Raw genomic sequence first — 19,566 nt, 5'->3', positions numbered from 1 at the left:
TTGTGGTTTTGACTTGTGTTTCCCTGATGATGAGTGATGTGGAGCAGTTTTTCATGTGTCTGTTGGCTCTCTTGATGTCTTCTTTGGAGAAGTGTCTATTCATGTCTTTTGCCCCTTTCTTCACCGGATTATTTCTGTTTGGGGTATTAAGTTTGATAAGTTCTTTATAGATTTTGGATACTAACCCTTTATCTGTCATTTGCAAATATCTTCTCCCATTCTGTTGCTTGTCTTTTAGTTTTACTGATTATTTCCTTCACTGTGCAAAAGCTTTTTATTTTGATGAGGTCCCAAGAGTTCATTTTTGCTTTTGTTTCCCTTGCCTCTGGAGACATGTCGAATAAGAAGTTGCTGCGGCCAAGGTGAAAGAGGTTTTGGGCTCCTTTCTCCACTAGGATTTTGATGGCTTCCTGTCTTACATTTATGTCTTTCATTCATTTTGAGTTTATTCTTATGTAAGGTGTAAGAAAGTGGTCCAGGTTCATTCTTCTGCAAGTCGCTGTCCAATTCTCCCAACACCATTTGCTGAAAAGACTGTCTTTATGCCATTGGATATTCTTTCCTGCTTTGTCAAAAACTGTGCGGCCAACTATGGCCATACATTTGTGGGTCCATTTCTGGATTCTCTACTCTGTTCCATTGATCTATGTGTCTGTTTTTGTGCCAGTACCATACTGTCTTGATGATTACAGCTTTGTAATACCTCTTGAAGTCCGGCATTGTGTTGCCTCCAGCTTTGGTTTTCTTTTTCAGGACAAACATCAGGAACATATTAAACATAGCTCTGATAGTTGTTTCTGTCACAGGTATATAGAAAGGTATAAAAACCATTATTTCATGTCCCCCCCAAAGGTGATTATGTTACATTTGTCCCTCGCTCAGATCATAAATTTATTATGCAATAACTCTTTTTCCTTCACATCTGAATGATAGTTTTGCTGGCTAGAGTATTCTTCGTTGGAAGTTTTTGTCTTTCAACAGTTTGAATATACTGTGCCACCCCCTTCTAGCCTGGAAAGTTTCTGCTGAAAAATACTTAAAATTTAAAAATCTTTTTTTCACCACTATAACATGGTAGCAAAAATTAACCTTTCAAATGGAATGAAATCCTCTGTATATAGGCACACATCTTCCCTTTCCCTGACCTCGCGTCCTTCTCCCCAGAAACAATCCTGGATCTGCACACATACCCCACGAAGCACGATCTCGGTTCTGCCCCGCATCCCGAGGAGACGCGCCCTTTTGTAAACCGCTCTGGCTGAAACAACTGCTCGACAAAGGAGAGGATCCACGTGGGGGCCGATCGGGAACATGAAAGGCTCGATGCGAAGTGCAGCACAGCTTCCCCTGGACGGTTAGGCCGGACAAGGGAGGGTCTGTTCACTGTACTGGAATCCCCACGTGTTCCCGAGCCTCGAGCCGTCTCGGTGGGGGGGCGGGCTGATACTGCTGACGGTGGGCGGCGCCAATTGGAAGGTTATGGTGAGTTCACGCGCCCCCTTCTGGCCTTTGGGGCGCACCTAGGGGGCCTTGAGTGAGGGGTGTCTCCGTGGCCCAGGGGAAGCATGAATTTCTGACTCCCTGGTTTCTCTGCCAATGGCAGTCCTTTTGCTCTGCTCCATTTCTCACACTTTAGCTGTTAGGATGTATCATCTTATATTTTTCCTATCATTTCCCCTATTCGCCTAAATTGGTAGCATATGTATTTGTTCTTTTGATCCGTAAGAGTCAGTAGTTCAGTCTTTTCTACGCAGGAGTCACTGAAATGTTTGTAATCAGTCACTCTCTGGTGCAGGGGCTGTGACTCATATGGGCTTGTGTCTCACGCATCTACCAAATTTATGGTGAGAATTAACTAAGCAATCTCTATGAGCCACATCTGGGGTGCATTAAATATGGTTATTTTATAATTATTAATAGAATTATTACTTTTGTTGGGCGTATGTTAGGCTCTGAGAAATGATTGCCAATTGATCATTTAGTTTTGATTATGCAAAACAAGACACCTTTTTATTTGGTCAGTGCATGAACATATTTGCAGGCGGAAGACAATTTAAGGAACAGAGAGAACATGTGACCAGGGAGGTATGAGACAATAAAGGAACATCTATGTGTAGGCCTTCCAGAAAGTAAGTGATGGTTCAACGCATGCAGTTTGCACAGGTGTCTAATGTCGTGGATAAGGGGGTGGCGTTCAGAATGTGAGACAGCAGGTTTTTAAAACGGGATTTACCATTGACTTATTACATTGTTTTATTTATCTAACTCTTAGCAGGCACTTCTTGGAAATAATAATATTAACAACTATGTTGAAAGGATTAAATGAATCCCTTACAAGAGGTAAAGTAATTTGCAGATTCGGTCGTCATCAGAAGCACCATCCTTCTGGATAAGACTGAAAGAAAGAAATCTGTGGAATTTGGCAGGTCCTTGGTGATTGTGATCAGAGAGCAGCACTGTAACATTTAATGAGTCAACAATTAGGATTAATGTGCCAAAAGAAAACGAAGTCAGCATCAAAGAATGTGTGCTTTGTTCCAAATAAATGTGGAAATTAAAAACTATTCTAGTAAAACTTTGCCATCACCACAATATTTGAGGATCTTGTTATGCCCTGAATGTTTGTACCCAAATTCATGTTGAAACCCTACCCCTCGGTGTAATGGTGTTAGGAAGTGGAGTCTTTGGAAGATGATTGGGACGGGATGAAGCTGTAGGGAGGAGCCCTCATGAAAGGGATTAATGCCTTTATAGAGTCACAAGAGAGATTGCTTCCCCTGACTGCTCTCCACCGGGTGAGGATACAAAGAGAAATGGCCATCTGTAGCCCAGAAAAGGGCTCCCACTGCAAGTCAACCACACTGGCCCCCTGACGTTAGACTTCCAGCCTCCAGAATCATGTCAAACAAATTGCTGTTGTTTACAAGACGCAGTCCATGGTGCTTTCTTATTAGCACCAGAATGAAGGCGCGTGGCATCATTCATTTAGCTCTTCTGATACACTAGTTGAGATCGTGCCTAAAAATTTCAAGTTCAAATCATATAGGACAGAGAGGAAATGTCATTGTACTTATTTTCAACCTCTTTCTTTTTCTTTAATTTTTTAAAAAAGGTTTATTTTTGAGAGAGAGAGAGAGATACAGAGAGCAAGCTGGGGAGTGCAGACAGAGAGGGAGACACAGCATCTGAAGCAGGCTGTAGGCTCTGAGCTGTCTGCACAGAGCCCGACGCAGGGCTCGAACTCATGAACCACAAGTTCATGACCTGAGCTGAAGTTGGATGTTTAACTGACTGAGCCACCCAGGGCCTCTCAACCTCTTTCTTTCTTTCTTTCTTTCTTTCTTTCTTTCTTTCTTTCTTTCTTTCTTTCTTCTTCTTCTTCTTCTTCTTCTTCTTCTTCTTCTTCTTCTTCTTCTTCTTTTAAAGACCTGATATCTGTGCTCACAGGAAGAAAAACAGTGCTGAATCCAAGAAAGAAGAGAAAGATGGCCCGTCTAAAAGGTGTCAGTAATAATGAGGAAGGAAACACCAAGGAGTAGGATGAAGCTACAAGAAAGAAGATGCTGGTGTTTGGTTTCTCCCAGGGAATCATCCCAAATACATTTAAAAAATAATTTTCATTCTTCAGGTTTTGAAAAAAATGTTGGAGGCCATGCCAATTGTTCCCTAACCATGACCTGGAGTAAATATTTCCATCAACCATTCTTTTCATCACTATCCAGTAAGAAAGAGGGCGGTGAAATTAGCCACTTGCTTGATTTCATGTACCAGTGAATTTCAGTATCTCCAGTATTGAAATATTTTCCTTAATTCCTGAGTTTTCCTGTCATTTTTTAAAATGAAGAATACTTACTTGATTCTAGGGACAAAATTATTTTTATTTATTTTCCTATTATCCTTGAATAGACCAGAAAGAGGATATTATTTCTTTTAAATTTAGATTTTTAACATCCTCAGCACTGATGAACATGCTTGCGTGAAACTGATCTGCTTGAGAAATGGAAGTTTGTCCATCTGCATTCGCATGTCCCTACTCACATTTCCACCTTCCTTCACTTGATGAGAGAGCATCTCTCTCTCCATTGGGATCCATTGGGATGGACATATCAGAAGTTTATTGGGAAATAAAGCTTCCATTGCCAACGTAGTATTTTACATTGATGACATTTTCTTACACAATAAGGAGAATGCATAAATGAAAACAAAAAAAGGAAGTAAAAGTGGAGAGGATGTTCAGAAAATGAAATTGTCCGCGTTCCCTATTTAAGAGCCATGCTTCGAGGCCATCCTCAGAGAACCTCAGCCCCGAGGTCCCCCAGCCGCCCAGCTCAGCCCTGCCAGCAGCCCCCTCTGCTCCCCCATGGCTCTCCTGCGCCCTCTGCTGACCGCCCTGGCGCTGCTCACCTGCCGCCCTGGAGGCTCTCTGGGCTGTGCCCTGCCTGGGAGCCACGCGCAGGTTAGCAGGGACAACTTGGTGCTCCTGGGCCAGATGCGGAGACTGTCCCCTTTCTTGTGCCTGCGGGCCAGAAAAGACTTCCGCTTCCCCCGGGAGATGCTGGAGGGCGGCCAGCTCCGGGAGGCCCAGACCGCCGCCGCCGTCCTGCGGGAGCTGCTCCAGCAGACCTTCAACCTGTTGCACACGGAGCGCTCCTCGGCGGCCTGGAGCCCCGCGCCGCTGCACGGACTCTGCTCTGGCCTCCACCGGCAGCTGGAAGCCCTGGACGCCTGCTTGCTGCAGGCCACGGGCGAGGGAGAGCGCGCCCCGGGGATGCACGGCCCTGCCCTGGCCATCAAGAGGTACTTCCAGGACATCCGCGTCTACCTGGAGGACGAGGGATACAGTGACTGCGCCTGGGAAATTGTCAGGCTGGAAATCATGAGAGCCTTGTCCTCCTCGGCGACCTTGCAAGACAGCTTGGCCATCAAGGATGGAGACCTGGGGTCACCTTGAAGTGATTCTCACTGCCTGACGTGCCACATCACCCCTGCACTATGTCTGCTCACTTCAAGAGACTCTCACTGCAGCCTTCATTACAGAATTTATTGGCTTTAATTCCACAAATAGTTTGTGAGTAGTATTAAGCAAGAATATGTTTAAAAAAAAATCCGGCTTCAGGATCATCAGTCCTTAAGAGATAATTGCCCTGATGTTATTTATTTATTGTTTATTATTTATTTATTTATTTATTTATTCATTCTTTTGACTAATTTATATTTATGTTTCCCTATAAAGGTTTTTGTCTTTACATTGTGTTAAAATTTATAAAACGTATTCACCTTTTCATTTTATTAACTATGCATTTTGTCTTAATAAATTCTTATCAAAGACAACTTGTTGAGTCTCTTTATTCTTAAAACCTAAGTCCAGGGGCGCCTGGGTGGCGCAGTCGGTTAAGTGTCCGACTTCAGCCAGGTCACGATCTCGCGGTCCGTGAGTTCGAGCCCCGCGTCAGGCTCTGGGCTGATGGCTCAGAGCCTGGAGCCTGTTTCCGATTCTGTGTTTCCCTCTCTCTCCGCCCCTCCCCCGTTCATGCTCTGTCTCTCTCTGTCCCAAAAATAAATAAACGTAAAATAAAAAAAAAAAAACAAAAAACAAACAAACAAACAAACAAAAAAACCTAAGTCCAGGGTGCCCGGGTGATTCAGTCAGTTGGGTGCCCAACTTTCACTTGGGTCGTGATCTCACAGTTCATGAGTTTGAGCCCAGAGTCGGGTTACTGATAAAGGCCCTACTCACTTTTCCACCTTCCCCCGCTTGATGAGAGAGCATCGCTCTCCCTCATCCCAAGCCTCACCATGGTGCCCTTCCCCTGGGTGCAAAACCTCTGTGACCCCAAACAGAGGGACAGTTCCAGAAGGCTTAGCTTTGGACAGATTTCCTTGACGCACAGCAGAGAAGGCTCTAGTAAGATGCTTATACTTTATCAGTGACCTCTCCTCTCTCCTGACAGTGTTTTCCTTTCCACGTAAAAAAAGCGAGCATCAGATGTGCCTCATTTTCATCTTCTTCATCCCAGCCCTACAACCACCTGTAGGTATTATCTTGCTTCTGTCATTCTGTTCATACCCAGACTATTTGAAGTTCTCTGCGGTGTCTGTTCCCACTTCGCGGTCAGGTCGTCCTGCCCTCACTGTAACGTGGCTTCAGCCTCCCTGTTCTCCTGAAACTGCTCGGCCCAGGTTGACACGAAACCACATCTTACTGAGGTCAGAGATTGCTGTCAGTCAGCCCTGGCTGCCATTTCCAAACATCTGAGCCCTTTGGTCACGCCTCCACTTTCAAGTCTGACCTCCATGTGGCTTCTGTGTCTCTACTGTCTTCTGCTTTTCTGCTCCTGCTCCGCTCTTTCCTTTGTTGACTATTTTCTCTCATCTTGGGGCAATCTGGGTGTTCCTCAAAATTCCATGCTGGGTGCCACACTCTTTCCTCTCTGCACCTACAGACTCAACCTCCCAAATAGTTCCGAGTGTCATCTCTGAGATATGACTTCCAGGTGTGTGTCTTTGCCCAGAATCGTATCACCAGCATTAGTCATCATCTCCAAACTCTTATTTCTATCTGCGCTCCTACAATATCTCCACTGATCATGTTCAGAATTGACCATCACGCATTTATTTGGCGAACTCCTACAGATCCTTGGATGCCAGCTTGGCAGATGCTGCTTGTAGAGTTTGTGCCCCTTTCATGCTCCTTTGTGCTCCCAGCGTCCTGTCCGTTCCCTGTCCTGGCCACAGAATGACATTACTTGAAAGCTCAATGACCCAGAACCACCAGACTGGAAGCTCTGTGACAGCAGGCGGTGTGTCCACTATTTCGTTGTATCGGGCACCCACCGCAGCGCCCACGGATAGAAGATGTATTCACTACTTAGTTGTTGAAAGTGAAATTCCAAGATTCTGTAATATCTTTCACTTTGGTGTCTAGTTCATGCAATCGCTGAAATGGAATCAACAATCATTAGACATGATTTCTCCAAGAAACTTTAAAATTTTTTTTTCAACGTTTATTTATTTTTGGGACAGAGAGAGACAGAGCATGAACGGGGGAGGGGCAGAGAGAGAGGGAGACACAGAATCAGAAACAGGCTCCAGGTCTGAGCCACCAGCCTAGAGCCCGACGCGGGGCTCGAACTCCCGGACCACGAGATCGTGACCTGGCTGAAGTCGGACACTTAACCGTTGCGCCACCCAGGCGCCCCACTCCAAGAAACTTTTAAGTCCAGTGGACCAGCTCCAGCTGCTATAATCTGTCAGAGTGTCACTGCACCTCCTTCATCATTGTAGAAAGGATTCCTACGTATTTACTTACTCCTTATGGTTAGCCTTCTCTGCCACAGTGTTTCACTAAAGAAAATAATATTTTTGTTTTATTTCCCAACACATTCACCAACACAAGTGAATTACTGAGATACTTCAAAATATTTCTTTATGAGTCCATGAAATGAGTCAAACTGTTTATGTTCCCTTTGGATTTAAAGACACCTTAAGCATTTAAGCACACTTGGATCTCATTATGAGTAAGACGTAACGTTGCAGCTAGATTTCATATCTCTGAAGCAAATGAACACAGAAGACAAAACCGGTCATACAATAATATGACAAGTACATTTTGTAAATACAACACTTGCTGTGAATAAATGCATAAATTATAATTCTTAAGCATGTAAAAATGTAGTGTCTATCCATTCCAAAGTAGAGTCCCGTATTATGGAAAAAATGAAAATGTCAAAAGTGACTGAACACAGTTTACAGCTGAAGGAAGAAAAAACATCTTTGAATTGGGTGACTATTCACAAGTGGAAGCCACTTAGGCGTTGATGAGACTCAATTGTGGATGGTTGGCGAGACCCCGTTTTCTGCGAGGCAAGGGATCCTGAGACCATGCTGTCACTCCTGGGATTCTGCCCCTATTCACTGCTTGAGTACCTGTAAGCCATGTTCTTCCCCCAAGGTAGTGGACTGCTAAAAGGTCGGATTTTGCTTATACTACTTGGCGATAGCCTCCTTAAGCCAGCTCCCTCCCCACCGGCCAGGCCCAGGGCAATTGCTCTCCCAGTAAAGCCTCCTCCCCTCCTGCCTTCCAAAACGTGGTCCCTTTTCTATATACAGTCTTGCAGTTTTTGTCATTCAGACCTCCAGTTGATTTCTTTGGTGTTCAGAATGATGTAATAACTATCTAGCTGTGTTTGAGGGACTAGACAAGCTAAGGTCAACCTCTGCCATCTTAACTCCCAAGCTCAGTTGTGGAAGGTTGAGTCCGAGTCTCCTCTCCAACTTGTCGGGTTTTCTGATGAGCTTATTAATACAGGGAAAGCACTTCTTGATTTCCGCTTCTGAATTTCCAGTCTGACAACGTCCCCGGCAGGGCAGCTATGTACTTTCTTGCCAGAGAAGACTGATTCTTTGCCTCCCCACAGGCAGGCTGGCGTCCTCGTTGCTCGGGAGGGTCTTTTCCTTCCCCATCTCCTGCACCGAACTGGTCACCGGGTCGTCCGCCTTCTCATCGAGTCCAGTGAGCACTTTCAGCGGTTCGTGCTGGATCGTCGTGAAGTTGGATCATCATCTCCTGATGACAGAGGTGGCCTGCGCTCTTTGGAACCGGCTGCCACGCACCTGCTTCTGGGGAAACCTGAAAATGTTCTCGGTCCTTCAGGCACGACGGCAAGGACGATCCTCCCCACATACTGCAGAACTGTGACGGTCTCCAGCGTGGGCAGGCCACGGTTCTGGGTCAGGTCGCCGCGGAGGGTGCTGACAGAGCTGGAGAGCATCGTCTCCAGTGTCATCATGGAGAGGCTGGCAGGCCCCAGGCGGGCGTGATGACGCACAAGTCCACCCGGGGGAGACTTTACCCAGCTGCTCTGAACACCTTCTTGCACATGAGGTTCTTCATTAGGCCGGGACTGCCGCCTCGGTTCTTATCCCGATCTTCTTTCCACTTTTTGTCGGGGCTTCAGACAATGTCATGACCTCAACACTTCCTTTGTATTGTGACGCTGCAGATCAAACACACTCATGGACATCATAGAAGTCTCAGTCCAATAGGATATGTTCACCTAAATGACACCCCAGTTTGAAGTAAAAACCCAACTCTCCGCCCATGTCTGTTTTTCAATTCTAAAAAGAACGCTCAGTGGTTTGATCCAGGTACCATTCTTCCACTTCTCCCAATGCACTCGAAGACAACTTGCCCCAACCCTCTGCATTTCCCTTGTAAGGGGCTCTCCATTAAGTTTGAATTCTCCCCTATTTCTTTACAGGAGACATGGCTCATATATTCTGACACAGTCTGAAGATAACAGAGGCATAAAGGTGAACTTCAAGGGTTAACTCACAGAGTTCTCTGCATCCTGTCCCCCAGAAGGTGCCGCCTGCACAACACGCGGAAGGCAGTGTGTGGCCATGTGGACTCACAGAAGGCAAGACAGGGATGGTGACTGCCCTCCAGGGAACAAGGAAGGCAGACATTAAAGACATGGTTCAGATTAATGAGGCACCAGCACAGTCAGTGCAGCTAAGGGCACGTACTAAGAGCTGAGGAAGAGGAGGGACTGGAGGGCAGCAGAAAGCCCCACTTTTGAAGACACCTGTGGCTCCGGAGGATAAATGACACCGGATTTTCATCTCCTCCTCAAAAAGAAGTGGAGATATTAGTAGTGGTCACACAGGAAATTATAAGGATTAAATGAGATAAAGTTTGCAAATTTTAGGCTGATCACAGAAGAGAGTCCACCGGACCGCAGTAAATGGTCGCTGCCTGCAGGGCTAGTAGGACATCCAATGCTGGGTAGAGTCCACACTCACCCAAACCAGCTCAAGCTTTCAGTGAAGCTCCCTTAACACCCTCAGGGGTGTGCATGGGGAGCCCCTCCCCTCACCCTGGACACTCCTGGAGAGGGCAGTGTCTGCAGGACCGTGAAGGAGCAGAGCCCAAGTTTCCCCTCTGGGGTCAGTACCTGGAACATAAAGGAGAGAGATCTCACAGTGCAAAGAAGGTCTTTGCGGGGAACCAGCCTCTTGAAAGTTGTCTGACAGAAATGGCTGCTCTGTGAATAGTATAAAGCGGTCAGAGCTCCTTCCCTCAGGCTCACTCACCTTCAGACCACTTCCGGTGATAGTTTTGAAGGCACAGTGGAGAAGACAAAATTTGTAGAAACGAGGAAACCAGTTTTAAAAATTATGAAGGAGAGTGTGATGAGAAATGGGACATTCAGTACTAAATTTAAAGAGGCACCAAATCTAAGTAATCAAGATAAATACCTTAATGCAATACTTTAAAATGTAAGCTAACGCAAAACATCCATGAGGTACAAAATATCAACATGTTAAATACAGAGGAGAACTGACCTTGCACGTGCAAGTTCCTGAGTCTTCAAAGGAGCCACAGTGCATATGAAATTTTGGCAAATTCCATTCAGTCTAGGAATTTCTTGCCAAAGAAAATACAAAGATCTCACCTGCTAAATGTGCTGAATGCTTGTGCACAACACCACCCTTCCTCTTTAACCATAGAGTCAAGTTGGAATACTGGGAGAGATGTTTCATTAACCAGGAGTTAAACAAAAATGACATGAAGTTTGTCATGGAGACACAAGAAATTGTCAAATGTACAGTTCTAACAACTGAAAAGAAGAAGTAATCTCCACTATATTATTGAGTTTGTTTCCATCAATGGTGGAAGAGTAAAGTTATATTCAATTGTGTGCATTCAATCCCACTGCAAAAAGTTAACAAAAATAGCGGTTGAATATCTTAATATGAGAATGTTTAATATCTTATGTCTATTATTTTAATGTAATATTTACTATCAAACACATCATGGTGACCAAGTTGACCACAGTGCTGTGCGAGATTCTCAATTCCTCTTTTGCAAAGTGCAATCTGTTCACGCCTGCGCACCGGCTTCCAGGAGGCCAATTTTGCTAGCAGTCAGCAGAACGCTAGTGGGCGCCACACTTCCTCACAAAGAGCATCCAGATGCTGGCGGCACGCGACTGGCTCCCAGGACTGTATCAGCGCTTTGGTCCAGGAGCTTCCCATCGCCCCATCGCCCCATCGTCCCATCGCCCCATCGCCCCATCGTCCCATCGTACCACAGTCCCATCGTCCCTTGATTCCTATGCTGCCCAATGTTGCTAGAAGTCAGCAGAACGCTACTGGGCGCCCGACTTCTGACAGACAGCATCCAGATGCTGGCGGCTGGCGACTGGGTCCCACGACTATATCCGTGCTTTGGTCCAGGCGCCTCCCATCGCCCCATCGCCCCATCGCCCCATCGTCCCATCGTCCCATCTTCCCATCGCGCCATCGCACCAACATCCCATCGCCCCATCGCCCATCGTCCCATCATTCCATCGCCCCGTTGCCCCATTGTCCCATCCTCCCAAAGCCCCATCGCCCATTGTCCCGTCGCCCCACCATCCCATCGCCCCATCATCCCATCGTCCCATTGTCCCAAAGCCCCATCGCCCCATCATCCCATCGCCCCACAGTCCCACCGTCCCATCGCCCCATCGTCCCACAGTCCCATCGTCCCTTGATTCCGACGCTGGCCACTGTTGCTAGAAGTCAGCAGAACGCTACTGGCGCCCGACTTCCTCACAGAGAGCTTCCAGATGCTGGCGGCGCGCGACTGGCTCCCACGACTGTATCCGTGCTTTGGTCCAGGCGCGTCCCATCGCCCCATCGCCCCATCGTCCCATCGCCCCACAGTCCCATCGCCCCATCACCCATCGTCCCATCTTCCCACCGCCCCATCGCCCATCGTCCCATCGCCCCATCGTCCCATCGCCCCACCTTCCCACCGCCCAATTGCCCATTGTCCCATCCTCGCATCGCCGCATCGTCCCATCGTCCCATCGTCCCATCGCCCCATTGTCCCATCGCCCCATCGCCCCATCCTCCCATCGTCCCACAGTCCCATCGTCCCTTGATTCAGACGCTGGCCACTGTTGCTAGAAGTCAGCAGAACGCTACTGGGCGCCCGACTTCCTCAATGAGAGCATCCAGATGCTGGCGGCGCGCGACTGGCTCCCACGACTGTATCCGTGCTTTGGTCCAGGCGCGTCCCATCGCCCCATCGCCCCATCGTCCCATCGCCCGACCGTCCCATCGCCCATCGTCCCATCATCCCATCATCCCACTGCCCCACTGCCCCATCGCCCCACCGTCCCATCGTCCCATCGCCCATCGCCCCATCGTCCCATCGCCCCATCGCCCCACCGTCCCACCGCCCCATCGCCCATTGTCCCATCGTCGCATCGCCCCATCGCTCCATCGTCCCATCGTCCAAAGCCCCATCGCCCATCGTCCCACCGCTCCATCGTCCCATCGTCCCTTCGCCCCATCGCCCCATCGTCCCATCCTCCCAACGCCCCATCGCCCCATCGTCCCATCATCCCATCGTCCCATCGCTCCATCGTCCCACCGCTCCATCGTCCCATCGCCCCATCGCTCCATCGTCCCATCCTCCCAACGCCCCATCGTCCCATCGTCCCACCGCTCCATCGCCCCATCGCCCCATCGCCCCATCGTCCCATCGTCACATCCTCCCAACGCCCCATCGTCCCATCGTCCCACCGCTCCATCGCCCCATCGCCCCATCGTCCCATCGTCACATCCTCCCAACGCCCCATCGTCCCATCGTCCCACCGCTCCATCGCCCCATCGCCCCATTGTCCCATCGTCCCATCCTCCCAACGCCCCATCGCCCCATCGCCCCATCGTCCCACCGCTCCATCGTCCCATCGCCCCATCGCTCCATCGCCCCATCGCCCCATCGTCCCATCGTCCCATCATCCCACTGCCCCACTGCCCCATCGCCCCACCGTCCCATCGTCCCATCGCCCATCGCCCCATCGCCCCATCGCCCCACCGCTCCATCGCCCCATCGCCCCATCGTCCCATCGTCCCATCATCCCACTGCCCCACTGCCCCATCGCCCCACCGTCCCATCGTCCCATCGCCCATCGCCCCATCGTCCCATCGCCCCATCGCCCCACCGTCCCACCGCCCCATCGCCCATTGTCCCATCGTCGCATCGCCCCATCGCTCCATCGTCCCATCGTCCAAAGCCCCATCGCCCATCGTCCCATCGTCCCACCGCTCCATCGTCCCATCGTCCCTTCGCCCCATCGCCCCATCGTCCCATCCTCCCAACGCCCCATCGCCCCATCGTCCCATCATCCCATCGTCCCATCGCTCCATCGTCCCACCGCTCCATCGTCCCATCGCCCCATCGTCCCATCCTCCCAACGCCCCATCGTCCCATCGTCCCACCGCTCCATCGCCCCATCGCCCCATCGCCCCATCGTCCCATCGTCACATCCTCCCAACGCCCCATCGTCCCATCGTCCCACCGCTCCATCGCCCCATCGCCCCATCGTCCCATCGTCCCATCCTCCCAACGCCCCATCGCCCCATCGCCCCATCGTCCCACCGCTCCATCGTCCCATCGCCCCATCGCTCCATCGCCCCATCGTCCCATCGTCCCACCGCTCCATCGCTCCATCGTCCCATCGCCCCATCGCTCCATCGTCCCATCGCCCCATCGTCCCATCGTCCCATCGCCCCATCGCTTCATCGTCCCATCGCCCCATCGCTCCATCGTCCCATCGCCCCATCGTCCCACCGCTCCATCGCTCCATCGTCCCATCGTCCCATCGCCCCATCGCTCCACCGTCCCATCGTCCCATCGCCCCATCGCCCCATCGTCCCTTCGTCCCATCTTCCCATCGTCCCATCGTCCCATCGTCCCAAAGCCCCATCGCCCATTGCCCATCGTCCCATCGTCCCAACTTTCCATCGCCCCATCGCTCCATCGTCCCATCGTCCCATCGTCCCATCGTTCCATCGCCCCATCGTCCCATTGTCCCATCGCCCCATCGTCCCATCGCCCCATCGTCCCAAAGCCCCATCGCCATCGCCCATCGTCCCATCGCCCCATCGTCCCATCGCCCCATCGCCCATCGTTCCTTCGGTCCATCGCCCATCGTCCCATCACCCCATCGTCCCATCGTCCCATCGTCCCACAGTCCCGTCGTCCCTTGATTCCGACGCCTGATCACCCCGTCGTCCCATCGCGCTAACGTCCCACTGTCCGCTCATCCCATCGCTCCATTGCCCCCTCCTCCCACCCTCCCATCTTCCTGCCTTCGGGCCCTGTCCTCCGTTCCCTCTTACCCCCCAATCCTGTCCCAGCCGGTCTCGGCCGCGGCCTCAGGCTCACACGCTACCCTAGGCTGGCAGGGCAATTCAACGCGCTCACGTGGGTTCGGAGCCTCCAGTTCGTTTAGGAAACGATTGTTGGAAAAAATGGCCCGGCTGCACTCTCGGCGCAAAAGGAGAGTTCGGGACACAGGGAGCCCAGAAAACTCAAGGTCCACGCCTCCCTCCCCGTGGAGGATGTTCCTGGCGGAGGAAGCACAGAGGAGGTGCCCGCCAGGCGCTAAGGGCGGGGAGAAGCAGGGCTTTGCGGGGACTATAAAAGCAGCACACAGTTGGCGCCCAGAGCGCGTCAGCCCTCGCTTTGCCCTGGCGCTCTTGGAAGGGCTCAGCCTGGAGTCCCCCGAAGCTGCCCAGAAGCTGCCCCGACGCTCCGCTTTCTGTTTCAAAGTCACAGCTTCTTTGCCCTAAAGCCACTTCCGAAAAAGACGGCCGAGCGCCACCTGCCGGCTGCCTGGAGAACCACCGAAATCGTCAATGGCCCAGATCTGTGGTTGGCCTTGCTCTGCAGCATCCCTGCCTGCTCCCTTGCTGGAGACCTGCCTTGGCTCCAGAGCCCAAGAAACAGGGACATCCTCCTACGTTTGAGACAGTTGAAAAGGAGCCCCTCTCACACATGTCTGAATGACAGAACCTCCTGTTTCAGACTTCCTTGGGAAAGAGGCTATATCGCCCAAGTGCAGGAGGCACAAACCACCTGTTTCCACCATCACATGCTCCAGCAGATCTCAGCCTCTTCAGCACAGACGACAGCCGCGCTGCTTGGGGCGACGCCCACCTCCTTACCCTCCTGTCTAGCCTGGATCGCAGCCTGGAACACCTGGAGCCCCCGGAAGAAGACAACCCGGCCCGTGTTTGGGAATTGTGGCCTAGAAGTACTTCTAAAGCATCCATCGGTATATGAAGGAAAAGACACACAGTCGCTCTACCTGGGTAGCAGGTGAGAAATATCTGAAACCAAAACCGTTAATTAAAAAAAAATTAAGTTTATTTATTTTGAGAGAGACAGCGACAGCGGGAGCAGGGGAGGGGCAGAGAGGATAGGAGAGAGAGAGAATCTCAGGTAAGCTCTGCCCTGCCCACACGGAGCCAGAGGGGGACCTGGAAGTCAAGTCTGATACCATGACCTGAGCTGAGACCAAGAGTGGGAGGCTTCATCCAGTGAGCCACCTAGGGTCTCCAAAATCATGAACTTAAAAAAAAAAAAAGTATAGAAGACATGTTTAGGAGAAGAACATGATCTATTTCCGTAAGTAAATGATCTTGTGATGTAATTTTAAAATCTGATCGAGGTTTGGGGCGTATTTGCGATTTCCAAAATGTAAAGTCCAAATTTTAAGTGGAGAGGTGTTTGGGGATAGTATTTTCTGAAAGACATTTGTCAGTAAGTGAATGCCAGCTGTTGTACCAGATCTATAGAAAACTAGAAGAGAACCGTGCAGGAGTTCCTGCTCACATGTCTCTTCTGGTTGGCTCACCTTCAAACAGTGACTCAAGGACACGAGGCCCTTCCATTCTGTGCCTTGACCATATTCAGCACAGGACTCCAAATGGGTGTGGGATGCTTGAGTCTATTCCAGTTAGTTGTAAAGGGAAACAATATGGAAGATCACATGGGAGGTTTTCAAGGGTCAAGGCTAGACCCCACAGGACAGTATCACTTCCACCACCATTTGTCTGGTCCGAATGTATTCTCATGGGCTGCCTAAGTGTCAATATCAAGTGCGTCCACTGGGAAACAGACTCTACTCTGGTGACTGTGGAAGAGAGGAGTTCAGTGAAAGTGAGTTTTCACTGTTACATTATTTGTACTGATGCTTTTTTTTTCTTTACGTTTACTTGTTTTTGAGACAGAGAGAGACAGAGCATGAATGGGGGAGGGTCAGAGACAAGGAGACACACAAGGAGACACAGGCTCCAGGCTCCGAGCTCTGTCAGCACAGAGCCTGATGCGGGGCTCGAACTCACGGACTGCGAGATCATGCCCTGAGCCGAAGTCAGCCGCTTAACCGACTGAGCCACCAAGGCGCCCCAGTACTGATGCTTTTCTCAAGGGGAACAATAGCCAATATGTTGGCAGCACACTTTTTCTTGAAAAGCTCAAAACGACTGACCCAAAGTCTGACTCCACAGTTTAAACCGGGGGGAGATTCAGTCCAATGGATGTCACTCTTTAGACTTGACAGCATCATTGATCCACTGAAAGAAGCATTGCAATCGATTGCCAGAGGCCGATGTTGGAAAGTGTGGAGATGAGGTCTTGGAACACTTTGTAAAATTCAGTTATCATTATGTGAGGGATGTGAGCAAAGTATGATGAGGTAGCTCCTTGCGGGTACTTGAGGCTCCCTGAAATAAAAGAGGAGAGTGAGTCTTCCATTGATGACCAGACCCGTGATTCTCGTCTTAATATTCTAAATACTGAAAATACAAACTTGAAGGAAATTTCCACACACACAAATGTTTTTCTTTCTTTCTTTCTTTCTTTCTTTCTTTCTTTCTTTCTTTCTTTCATTCTTTCTTTTCTTCTTCTTCTTCTTCTTCTTCTTCTTCTTCTATTGTTTTGTTTTTAAATGCTTCACAGGCTATTCCATTATAAGTTCCCTGTAGGACCGTGAGGAATTCATATAGGATCTTCAGATCTATTGTCCTTGCAAATCACATGATTCATATCTCTGTAGCCTCTGTTGGTAATATTCTTTCTCCCTTAATTACCATGCTTGTTTTCCTCATGAATATTGATTGTGCTCTGGAAATGATGTGGACCAGACTGGGTGCCTAGAAAAACAGCCGGCTAAGATGATGTCTCTCCCCTTAAGTATTTTACAGACCCCTGGAGGGAGGTATTCTAAGGAGAAAACAGAGCAGGTCAGGGCCCAATCTGTTTGGGCTGCCTTAAAAAAATAGCATACCCTGGGTAGCTTGTAAAAAGCAGTAATTTATTGGGGCGCTTGGGTGGCTGAGCCAGTTGGGCGTCCGACTTTGGCTCAGGTCACGATCGCGTGGTTTGTGAGTTTGAGCCCTGTGTCGGGCTCTGTGCTGACAACTCAGAGCCTGGAGCCTGCTTCAGATTCTGTGTCTCCCTCTCTCTCAGTCTCTCTCCCACTCACCCCTGTCTGTGTCTCTTTCTCTCTCAAAATACAAATATTAAAAAAATTTTTTAAAAAAGCAGTAATTTATTGGTCACAGTTCTACAGCCTGGAAATCCAAGAGTGGAGCGTCTCTTATAAAGGCCCCAATTCCATCATGAGGGCTATACTCTTGTTCTCGCACTACCTTCCAAAGCCCCCACCACCTAATACCATCACTTTGGAGTTAGAACTTCAACAGATAATATCCAAACAGTCTGACCATAGCAGCTCCTTAAAGGCTCCATGCCTGCCATTTAGAAGATAGAACACAGCCGTGCTGAGTGATAAGAGTGAGGAGGCAGGTTGGCAGGCAAGGACAGGGCACCAAGAATTAGGAATCCAAAGCCTTGTTTTCTGACGGGAAGGGAAGCTCTGATTATTACCCACCCCCACCCTCCCCGAATTCTACATATCAAACTGAAACGGAGCCTACTCTCCCACAGAAATAGACGGAGATAGGAGCATGCAGATAAAGGTTCATGTTCTTTCTGAGTTGTCTCCAGAGAAGCTCAGGGTGAAGGCTCGATCGTTGGCGCTTCGGTAAAGACCCACCAGCAAGTCCGGAGATCAACAGTCTGGTGGCTGTGAGCTCTGGGGTCCGGGAGAGTTGGAGTTTCGATGTGTTGTTCTGTGCAGGACACCAGGCTGGTTAGTTTTCTGTGATGACCACGTTGAGGGGCGATTTGAGATGAGGCCACACCTGGGGGTTCTTCCTCGTGCTGGGCAAAGGCTGAAAATAGTGCTGTTTTGGCAGCCTGAGTCCCAGAGCCCTGTGTGCAGGAAAGCAAATAAAATCCCAGTGGCTTCAGCAATAATCTCAGTAGGCCACGTGGACAGCAGGAGAGTAGAGCAGAAATTTCAGCCATTGTCTTCTACAATCTCAGCACCTATGGCCCTGATGAAGCAAACTAGCATGGTCATTCACGAATGCCTTCTGGTAGGAGGAGAAAATCAGTGAGACGCCTGCAGTAAAAGTGACTTACTGAGCCAGTGTTTAGGGCCCGGTGCTGAGGACAACAGAGTGAATGTAACAGAGCCCGTGACTAAGAGCTGATGTGTCCAAGATGGGTACACATCTTCCATTTAAAGAGTTGGTCCTTGGAGGGCTTAGGCCGGGTAACTTCCTATGCAAAATCCAAAGAGTTAAGGATGGGAGCAAAGAGAAAGTTCTTCACATGATAATAATCAATATTTACACACTTCTGAATTTAGGACAAACAACTTTCTTTTCTTTTCTTTTTTTTTTTAGAATAGATCTGGTTTGGGACTTCTGAAAGTCCGCTGGGAAATTTGAAATTAAATGCAAATATAAAAGAAAATTCAAATTGAATATATATGTTTTTTAAGGTTATCTCTTTTGAGAGAGAGAGGGAGCACAAGCGGGGAGGAATAGAGAGACAGGGAGAAAGAGAGTCCCAAGCAGGCTCTGCACTGTCAGCGCAGAGCCCGACGAAGGGCTCAAACTCACAAAATGTGAGATCATGACCTGCGCTGAAAGCAAGAGTCAGACGCTTAACCAACTGAGCCACCCAGGCGCCTGTGAATACGTTTTCTTACTTGCCTATTTTCGTAGGCCATATCATTACAAACGGTGCAAAAATTAGCTCTTGGGGAGTGAACAAATCTTACGTATTACAATGGTTCGTTGCTCTTCAAATCAACCCTATTCAACCAAATCTTATTCCTTAGGATTTATTATCTCATCACCTTGTATCTTCTCGGTGTTTCTTGGGTATCTTATGTGAAGTATTGATGCTGAGTTCATGGACGTTATACAAAATGTATGCATGTTAAGAGCAATAAAACTTACATCCAGTAGATGGATCACCAGAGGACTCTCCCTCCATCATTTGCTAGATTTCAAAGCTGTGTTGGGAGAGGTGGGCTTCCCTTACTTAGAAGACGCCACGGTGCTTACGTTGGAGCCTTAGCGTGAACTGGGCTCTAAAACTAAATGCGAGTAGTTTCTATTTGATCATTTAATTCTACTAAAGTTATTCGACTCATTTATAATTATGTCAATTGCTGAAAAGAAATCGATGTTGAGAATATCTTGATGAATATCTAGCTGCTAGTGAAATTAAAAATTGTTTTTTGATATGAAGCAAAATTAAAAGTTAAGACCTAAAAATACATGTTAAGACAATACTGTAATTTTTCAATTGTTTTTAGAAGTTCTTAAAATCGTTTTAAGTATATCATTACATGTATA

At 48.9% G+C, this 19,566-nt stretch overlaps 1 protein-coding gene and 1 pseudogene across 1 annotated transcript; both read left to right on the top strand.

Annotated features, from left to right (window-relative positions):
• Window positions 1–4,345: 4,345 nt before the first annotated feature.
• On the top strand, window positions 4,346–5,014 carry LOC147574845 (interferon omega-1-like). Its single transcript, XM_086684689.1, has one exon. It carries the CDS (start codon window positions 4,361–4,363, stop codon window positions 4,949–4,951), a length of 591 nt encoding a protein of 196 aa, XP_086540815.1. The 5' UTR covers window positions 4,346–4,360; the 3' UTR covers window positions 4,952–5,014.
• Window positions 5,015–14,313: 9,299 nt separating this feature from the next.
• Window positions 14,314–15,127, top strand: LOC147574844 (uncharacterized; annotated as a pseudogene).
• Window positions 15,128–19,566: the final 4,439 nt, after the last annotated feature.

Source organism: Puma concolor, chromosome D4 (genome assembly GCF_028749965.1).
Source record: "Puma concolor isolate L17-30 chromosome D4, mPumCon1.1.hap2, whole genome shotgun sequence".
NCBI classification, from domain to species: Eukaryota; Metazoa; Chordata; class Mammalia; order Carnivora; family Felidae; genus Puma; species Puma concolor.
Note: the sequence above shows the minus strand (reverse complement) of the source record. Positions and strands in the feature narration are given on the sequence as shown.